Source organism: Macrobrachium nipponense, chromosome 31 (assembly GCF_015104395.2).
Source record: "Macrobrachium nipponense isolate FS-2020 chromosome 31, ASM1510439v2, whole genome shotgun sequence".
Taxonomy (NCBI): Eukaryota; Metazoa; Arthropoda; class Malacostraca; order Decapoda; family Palaemonidae; genus Macrobrachium; species Macrobrachium nipponense.
In genome coordinates, this window is record NC_061093.1 from 7,864,576 (window position 1) to 7,874,575 (window position 10,000).

The 10,000-nt window shown below is 36.0% G+C and overlaps 1 protein-coding gene across 1 annotated transcript; it reads right to left on the reverse strand.

Annotated features, from left to right (window-relative positions):
- Window positions 1–4,975: 4,975 nt before the first annotated feature.
- On the reverse strand, window positions 4,976–6,070 carry LOC135206458 (cuticle protein CP14.6-like). Its single transcript, XM_064237835.1, has 3 exons — window positions 5,933–6,070; window positions 5,399–5,628; window positions 4,976–5,279 (listed from the first exon to the last, which is right to left on the reverse strand). The coding sequence occupies exons 1-3, from the start codon at window positions 5,939–5,941 to the stop codon at window positions 5,057–5,059; spliced, it is 462 nt and encodes a 153-aa protein (XP_064093905.1). The 5' UTR covers window positions 5,942–6,070; the 3' UTR covers window positions 4,976–5,056.
- Between the last annotated feature and the right edge of the window lie 3,930 nt (window positions 6,071–10,000).

Sequence of the window (10,000 nt, forward strand, 5' to 3'; positions counted from 1 at the left end):
AATGCGAAAGGAATCTGACTCTTATTCTTAACCAATCATATTTAAACCTTCCTAAACCTGCCGACCTGTTCTCGTTTCTTTAACCTATCGAGAGCTATACTAGAGATACAACAGACAGCATCACTCACGAGCTTCATGGTTACAGCGTGCTTGCAAGGGGCGTTGTGTGATATCCCGAATTCGCTTTTCGCCTCTTATATAGATCAAACGGGAGCGCCCTCTCTTGATCCGAGTTGCCAACAACTATATTATTGACGGCGTCTAGACGGCATTCATTTCGCCACCTTTACAACGCATCGTGAACTTTGGTTTTTGCCAGAGAACCATTTCGTGTGAACATCAAACAGAGCAGCTTCCAGCGACTTTCAGTTTCTCGGGTGTATGGGGCTTTAAGCGAATATGTTTCCCTTAAAACTCCATGACTGTGTATGCATATCTTTAGGACTATCTGTCTGTCCTGGTTACTTTCTTGTTCCTTTTCTTTTTCGGCATCCTTCTCTCTCTTTTTATCTACATCTCTCTCTCTCTCTCTCTCTCTCTCTCTCTCTCTCTCTCTCTCTCTCTCTCTCTCTCTCTCTCTGAACTGAGAAACAGGGACCAACGGATTTTGCCTCTATGGTGTGTTAATGAAATCACAACGATATGGTAAAATCAGGAATGAAAATGAAACTGCAGCCTACAGTAACTATGCGGACAAATAAATAAAAAATGATGATTAACATTTTATAATTTTATTTGTTTCGTGGTAAGAAAGTTATTAAGAGATAAAAAAATGTTTTAATATTTTCCCTCGAAATAATAAACTGAGAATAAGACTGAAATATTAATAGTGAAACATTACAGATTTTTTTTTCCTTTGGGATAATCAGACTCAATAATAATCTTCAAGATTAATTATTCCAAATGGAACATTACTGCATGCAGTAATGAGGTACTATATATGTTTCACAGCTCTCTCTCTCTCTCTCTCTCTCTCTCTCCCTAATTACTTTATTATTTGTAAACCCTAAGGCACCAGTCTTTAACATGGCTGTCATTATATTATACTGAGAGGCAATAAATCCTCTGAAACCAGCATTTTGTTCATTCAAAAAGTCAATATTTTCCAATTACAACTGACCTCGTTTGCTTCGGGCAAGCCTACGGTCATATTTAAATGACGAGCTCTCATTAGGAAAGGTTATAGTCTTTTATACGAAAGGCCAATGGGACGGGCACCCTCTTGCCCTTATCTTGGCCGAGTCTGAAGGAAAAGGGGAGAGAGGTGAAGGCAAAAGAATAGGGACACGCTCAAGAAAGGTGAGAGAACGTCGATTGAAAAGTGAAGGAAAATGGCAATTGAAAGGAACCAAAAGCAAGTGAAGAATTGTTAGAATGGGCGTTATCCAGAGGAATCTTTATTCAGAAGAATCTTGATCATCTTGACATTGTGGTTCTAGATACTTGACGAATCTTGTTACTTTCAACCCAGCGCCTTCATCGCCTGAGCGCATTTCATCTCATGCTGCCAGAAAATCGCGTGTTGCATCGTTCGTAAGGTTCCTAAATCTTTGGGAAGAGCATTAATCAAGCGTGCCTCTGATCTTACTTCTTCCATCACTGGAGGATTCATCTGTCCGGATTATACCAGCATTCCAGCATTTTCATATCATGAATAAAATTGATGGAGATGCTCTTGCTCCATTTCCCGAAAGTGGCGATTAAGAACTGAACCCATCGCCGGAGGATGTCCCATTCAACCATCTCGTGTCCTGTACGCCCAGTTGCAAACAATGAAATTCCACTATTATTAGCGCCTTTGTCTACAGAGTTCATGTGCGTTATTCATTTCGGTGAATACTGCATCCATTACTCTGGGAGACACGATGTCACAGTGAACATTACCCTTCCTATAAATTCGTATGGCTGTCTTCCTGAACAATGTTGTGAATGTCAAAACTTTAAATTGAGAAGAGCGTAACTGATCACACTATGCACCTTCTATGATAGCTCGAAGCAACTTTGACTTCATGTTTGTTTTGTTTTTGTTTTTTTGTTTTATTTTTTTTGGGGGGAAGGAGAGAGGAACACCCTTTCTCCCTTCAATACAATTTCCTTTTTTTTTCGTATACTGACACGCAATCTGTAAAAGTTCATCGATTTCGTTTTGTTTATGTGAATGCGAGCACCATACTAACAGCGATCTTAACAGGACCAATAACCTGGCTGTTCTCATTGCTATCAGCTTTCCCTTACTGAATCTTCTAATCCCATTTAAAGTTCAAGTTTAAATATCTTTTCTTAACACTCCTCACACATCAAAAGCTTGCATTCAACTGTTGCATGATGCATCATCTGTTTTTTTTTTCAGCCGTGTAATCTGTATTTCTAAGTCTGCGATAAATTTATTTATCTCTTCTTTTATCAGATTTATTTATTGCGAGCCTTGTGTCAGAAAAACTAGACCTCGTGGGTGCTCTTAAGAACAAAAAATAGGTTTTACTGAGATGAATCTCTCTCTCTCTCTCTCTCTCTCTCTCTCTCTCCTCTCTCTCTCGCAATCTCTCAATCGGAACTCGTCCCTTCTTCTCGGCTCCTCCTCTCTCTCTCTCTCTCTCTCTGGTGATGGTTATTTTAAGGAGGAGAGTGTAATAGCTCCGAGTACGAACGGTCAAGGAAAGTGTGTTTCGATCTTTTTTCAGATTGGCAATAAAAGTTTTTATTGTCTTTACGATAAGAAGTAATTGAATTAACCGAATGTTAGTGAGATCTGTAGCTCTGATAATGACTACTAGAGTGAGGTTACTATTTAATCGATTGATACGCTTGAAGAAGAGCAAACAGACAGACAGACAGACAGACAGACAGGGAGAATTCACGAGTGAAGACAATATTTTTGAAGAACTTGGCCACTGGAAAACAACGGAACTGTGATCTTGAAAGTTTTGCAGAACAACTGCGTATTAATAACGGTTTTGTTAGAACTGAACACAAATGACAAGACTAATTTCATCTTTTCAGAATTCGTTTTTCTTACACTGGCGTTTTCGAAGTTCTCAAACATTTCCTTTTTTTTTTTTTTTTTTTTTTTTTTTTTTTTTTTCCCTTTATACTACATGAGAATAAGGTCAATGAAACTGACGTAAGAATGAGACGTTCTTCTAATTGCAATGAACCTCAGAGGTATGGTGTTTTGGTGTGATAGGCTGTGGGTTACTTACGTACACTGCGGCCCAAGAAGACAACGGAGTGAGAAGTATGATTTTATTTATGTAATTTCCCGTTTTGTCAATTTCAGTTTTGATTTCGTGACTGTACATGAAATTCCAATGAATTATAACTTGATGACAAGGCATTTTCTTCTAACATACTAGTATGGTTAACCACCCTTTGACCATTTTGTTGCATGTACCAGCCTATAGAATTACAGAAATTGCTGGTGTATAGGGAGAGTTCAGCTCTTCTATCTGTCTAGCATATTGCTAACTTATTCTTCATTTTTTTATTTCATAATTTGTTTACCTTTATTACAAAGAGATCCATATAAGAATCCTTTACTTTTCCTACTATTGTACAGCGCGAAGTTTTCAAGTCTCTGTGTTCAAGGGTCAGTTCATAAACAATGGATAGGACAGTGTTTCTCACTTTCTCTTGCAGGGAAATAATTTTAGTAAAAAATTTAGTAAAAGGAAAATTGATAAATTAAACAGGAAAGAATTTCTCTCAGAGCACCAAACTTACCTCGAAAGTAACATGAGGAAAAACTGTTAACTTTGCTACATTTCATATTAGTCTTCGTCGACTTTGTCTTTTTACACGCTTTTATTAACTTGATTTCCGCACCTGTTTGACTGTCTGGGTCAAACCTTGTAACTCAATTTTCAGTCTGTTCCCTTCATCTGCATGGTTGCTCAGTTCCGGTGACAGTGCAACCTTGAATGTTCAGTAGGTCACCTGAGACCTCTAATGACCCTACAGAAACCTCTCCAAGGTTCTCACGATTTGTATGACACTTCCGATTTTTCACAACTTGTTTGACTCGGTAGAAAGCTTAATAACTCCACGGATTTTATACAGTCTTTGACTAGGTAGGATAAATTATTAACTGCTGATTTTTTAAAACTTCTTTGGTTTGGTTCATTAGCTACAATCATAAATCGGTTAAAATTTCTGTCAAAACTAAAAAGTATAAAATCAAAAGATAGAAAAAAAGTTTTTTAAACATACTTTTATTAAAATGTACTAAAAAAGGATAAATAGATTTTTGAGACACCAGGATTTTCACGAAAATGAAATTGTGGCCCCAAAGATGGTATGAAATGCTACAAGAATTAATATATATATATATAGATATATAATATATATATATATATATATATATTCCTTTTCTTATAGTACTTCCTTCCATGTCTGGCGCCCAGGCTTTAATTTTTGTGGACATGATTAACTGTAAGAAAATCCTATTGGGTTTCAAAAATTATTTTTTTTACTTTTCAGTGCATTTAATAAAAGCGTGTTTTAATTTTTCTTATATTTTGTATTCCTCACTCAGCAACAGAGAACTAACTGAAACAATCCAGGTTTATGATTTACTTTTGAAAATATTAGCTGGAGACAGTGGTTTGTATTTTTCAACTTTAGTAGAGTTTAATCATAAGTCAGCCAGAGAAGTCATCCATTGAAGCAAAATAAATTGTGATCATTTCCATGAACTGCTATAGAATTACTTGCTGCAAATAGCATTTATCATAACTAATCAGCCAGCTTCCAGATACATGTATTATGTTCTGGGTCCTTAATATCAGGCTGAACTTGGCTATCGAAGCGGAGCCTAATCTATGTAAGCTTGTCCTTGTTTCATGAAAAAAGAAAATTACTTAATAAACTTATTTTGATTAATGATCAAATTTGTGATTAGAGCATTCTAAGGTAACTGAACTCTTATAAGAGGCACGAGAGGCAGTAAATATGTAATTGCTACATAAATGAAAGAATATTGCTTTATATTAGGGTTTAATTTACGTTTTACAATAAATAAATTCGTTCGTTCCGCATTCCAACGTCGAAGTGCACTGGTCTAATTGTAACGAGGGGGAGGGGGAGCGTACGATCCTGAGGAAGATCTCGAGGAACTGCTTCGTCTGTCTTCCTCGGCAGCGAAGGCGATCTGGTCGAGGACGAACTGGGGGATTGGGTGAGGGAATGCAGGGGCCACCGGCAGGAGGTCGGACTGGGGCTGGAAGCCGTTTTCGTTGGCAACATACTTCACGTGGACTGGAATGCCCTCTGGGGAAGTGTACCTGCGCAGGACGTAGACAAGTTTTCATTAGAATTTACGTTGTTTGTCAAAGCAGACGTTACTTTATATAACCATTAACAATTTCTTGTAACATTGAAAAACTACTGAAACAGGACTTACGAGAAAAATCCAGAGGCCACAACGGCGCCCTTGGGTCCTTCGGGGGCTCCAGCATCGGCCAGTACGATGCCGTTGGCGGTTTCGACGTTGACGCTGTACCTGCCGAAGTCATCGCGGTCCCGATCGTCCCTCAGGATGGGGATCTCCTCGCTCGAGTCTCCTCCGCCTCTTCCGTAGCCGTACTGGGGGGCGGCTAAAGCCACAGTTGCCAGGAAGGATAAGATGATAGCCTGAGGTGAAAGGAAAACATTCATTCATTAAATTTTTTTCTGAATTTATACAAGTGGACTTTGACATCCTTCATGAATTTTCTTTGTTGTTTGAAGCAGCCCCTATTCTATTTCACTTTCACAAACATTAACTTTCCATCACATTCATGATCAACTAGGGTTATTGTTACAACGTTAAGCCAAAATATTGTTCATAATTTCATTGAAGGCTCTGTCCCCAATTATTAATGGCATAATATATAGAGTTTGACCCGACTTTGAATTTTCTGTGTGCAACGAAATTCGCTCACAAAGGACCACTTACAGTCTTCATGTTGGAGCCTTTGCTAAAGATTCTATGCTTCAGTGGTGGATGATACGCTTATATATACATCTCAAAATCACGCAGAATTTAGAGTTGCCAGTTCGGATTAAGTGACCTGAAAAGGAGCGTTCATTGCTCCACCCAACTCACTTTTCACATTGCTTCTCGAACTTGTTCTCTATTTTTTCTGTCTTTCTTTTTCTTGGTTCGAGTAATTGGATGAGTAATACTCTGCAGGTGATGACTAGTAGACAGGTGTTAGGAGTCTTTCTCTCTCTCTCTCTCTCTCTCACACACACACAAACACACACACACCTACACACATATATATGTATGTATATATATTATATATATATATATATACATTATATATAGTATTTAGTTATATATATATAATATATATATATACGGATATATATTTATCTAAATATGTAATATACATCATATATACTATATATATATATATATATATATATATTATAATATATATATATATATATATATATATATATCTATATCTATATATATATATATCATATATATAGATATATATATATAGATATATATATATAGATGTATATCTATATATAGATATATATATATATATATATATATATCTATACTATCTATATATAATTATATATATATATCAGATATAGATTATATATATATATATATATATTATATATATATCTATATGTAATATATATATATGTGTGTATATATATAGTGTATATATATGAATATATATATATATATATATATATATATATATATATATATATATATATATATATATATATATAATATATATACGAATCTTCCGAGGGTGTCCATGATACGAGTTTATAAAAGGATGAAGTTTATTATAGTGGAAACGTTTCGCACATAAAACATCTGTGCATTAATTCATGTGAGTTCTGTTTGTGTTTTATGGTTTTATATGTTATTTATTTGTCTTATTGCTCTTTGCAGACTGATGATGCACAGATGTTTCATGTGCGAAACGTTTCACTATAATAAACTTCATCCTTTTACAACTCGTATCATGGAACACCCTCTGAAGATTCGTATATAATTTCTCCACTGAATGACTATATATATATAATATATTATATATTATTATATATATATATATATATATATATATTATATATATATATATATATATACAAATATGTAATATATATCGATATATATATAGATATATATATGTATATATATATATATAATATATATTAATATATATATATATATGTGTGTGTGTGTGTGTGTGTGTATGCATATATATATAATATATATATATATATATATATATATATATATATATATATATATTGATAATAATACATAATCTCTTTCCCATTCTCTCATATACTCTTGAAGCGTAAACAGCTGTTTATGTAGTCAAGTTATACATCGCACTACACACACACACACACACAGTACCTCATAATACGAAACTTCATTCATTTGTAATTACTGCTATTGCTATTTGACATGCGGCTAATGGACGAAGATATTTGTCACGACTTATGACTGAACGTTGGACTCCTCAGAGCCAGCAAAGAAAAGTTATATAATCAAACGTTTTTGTTGATGGGGATACGAAGACGTCTGTTTGTCTGAGTTTCTGCATCCTACGAATTTCCTCCGGGAGCGCATGAGACTGGTCTAGCAACTTCGCCCCAAATATCAACGACAATGCCAGTGTTATCCTTGGTTCAAAAGACAGTGCCAACGCTATCCTCGGTTCAAACGACAGTGCCAATGTTGTCCTTGGTTCAAACGACAGTGTCAATGTTGTCCTTGGTTCAAACGACAGCGCCAATGTTATCCTTGGTTCAAAGGACAGTGCCAGTGTTATCCTCTGTTCAAACGACAGTGCCAACGTTATCCTATGTTCAAACGACAGTGCCAATGTTATTCTCGGTTCAAAGGACAGTGCCAATGTTATTCTCGGTTCAAAGGACAGTGCCAACGTTATCCTCGGTTCAAACGACAGTGCCAATGTTACCATTGGTTCAAAGGAGAGTGCCAACGTTATCCTCGGTTCAAACAACTGTGCCAATGTTATCCTTGGTTCAGTATCTGTATACCTGTCTTTCGCCGCTTACTTTGGTCAGCGGTAAGTTAGCTTGTTAATAAAAGAACAGCTTTCTTATTCAGCAGCAATAAAGCTGCGTATTATTTTGCGGCCCTGCAGTTGTTCGCAAAATTGTCAAGTTTGCCGACTGTATTAGTTTCATTTATCAGCAAAAGTTATGAATGGTTAATTGTTGACACGGACACACTTACTATCCATGTGCGACCACTTTGCCAAGTTGTCAAAATACCAAGCGTGCATGCAACATGATGTAAAAGTAAAGTTAAATTGCTAAAGTGAGGCTCATGTTTAAAAATAGGAATCTGACCTATATTTTATTTATTCGACCAAATTCCTTCGCTTCTTGAGGATAAAAACGCCACTTTGCATTAACAATGAGGAGAGAGATGATTCACTGCACGTGGGCTGTAGTATTACATCATTGATCAAGGTTTATATGAATCGGTTCGAAGGTTTCTAGACGACTGCTCTCCTTCGAAATCAAGCAAGCAAGAAAGGAGAAATAATCTACTCCTGATGTTTATGTGGTTTCTTTGGTAGACAACATTTACATAAACCAGTTCGCATGACGAAAGTTAGCTGATGTAAAAACTTTGATAAAAAAAAATCGCATTCTCAAGTTTCCCACGAATGTGTAATTCAAAAGCACGAGAGACTCCCCCGTCAGTACCATAACTGCCATATGAGTCTTCCTCTATTTTCCTTTGGGAAAACATTCTGACTCGTTTCTTACTATCGCGAATTTCAATTTCCATTGATGCTTGTTGCTTTCTATGTTTCATCAACCTGTCTTTTATCTTTTTGACTGGAGCTGCCAAAACAGAATTTACTATAAAAAAAAATTGTACAACAATATAGTTTTAAAAATAAAAACTAGAACGTACAACTGACATAATAATTTCTGATTGTAGATTTACTTACCACCTTAAACAATTGTTTTTTTTAATTAGTTTCAGCAAGAAATAATAAAGGTCAAATATTTCAGACATACCAGGTCTTGACGTAGGTGGTCTCTTCAGATCTTTGTCTTTGAGTGTAAAGCGATCGCTTACTATGAATCGCTCTATGATTTCGTTGAAGTATTTTCCCTTTTTAGTTGTGTGAAAATGTTTCAATAGGTAATAATCGACTTAATCTTCCGTAACGTCTCCCAAGTGATCATGAGAACCTTTGCAAAAGTCTTGGATTCACTCGGTGGGATATTGAAAGAATGAGAGATGAATTCAAGATAGTGCAAGTTCTAATAATCAGATGTTTAAACCGTGTTTTATAAACTATGCCAGGCATCTCTTAATGCAATGTGGGCGAATAAAGAACATTGTTTCTTTTTCATCAATATGCAGATTGCATCAACAACATTTATACTACTAAACACGATATACCAAAATGAAAAGCGGTAGTGGCTGCAAATCCATTTTATTATTATTATTATTACACATCTTTGCAAAAACAGAAAATAAAGAGCAAAGGCAAATCTACGATCATTCTTGTATCCCAACCTTTTCATTTTTCGGAGAGCATGCAATTTGAATGGCGTACAAGTTGTCAGAGGATCTAAATAATACAAAAATAACTTGATTTTTTGTATCGAGTGTCGTTCGACATTCGAGCTACTCTTGTTACTTTTTCATTGGCAATGACGTTCAAATTATTCCTATGTTGTTGATGATGAAGCTGGCCTTATACCCACATGTTTTTAAGTACGCCCACTTAAAATTACTGGGGAAATAAAAAGTCATAGTTCAATACCTATATTTTAATGGTACTTAATATATACATTCAGTCAGTCGTTGACCACCTCATTCTTGAAGTTTTCAGTCTAATTGTAACGAGGAGGAGGAGGAGGAGGAGGAGGAGGAGGAGGAGGAGGAGGAGGAGGAGGAGGAGGAGGAGGAGGAGGAGGAGGAGGAGGAGGAGGAGGAGGAGGGAGAGGAGGAGGAGAGGAGGAGGGGAGGAGGAGG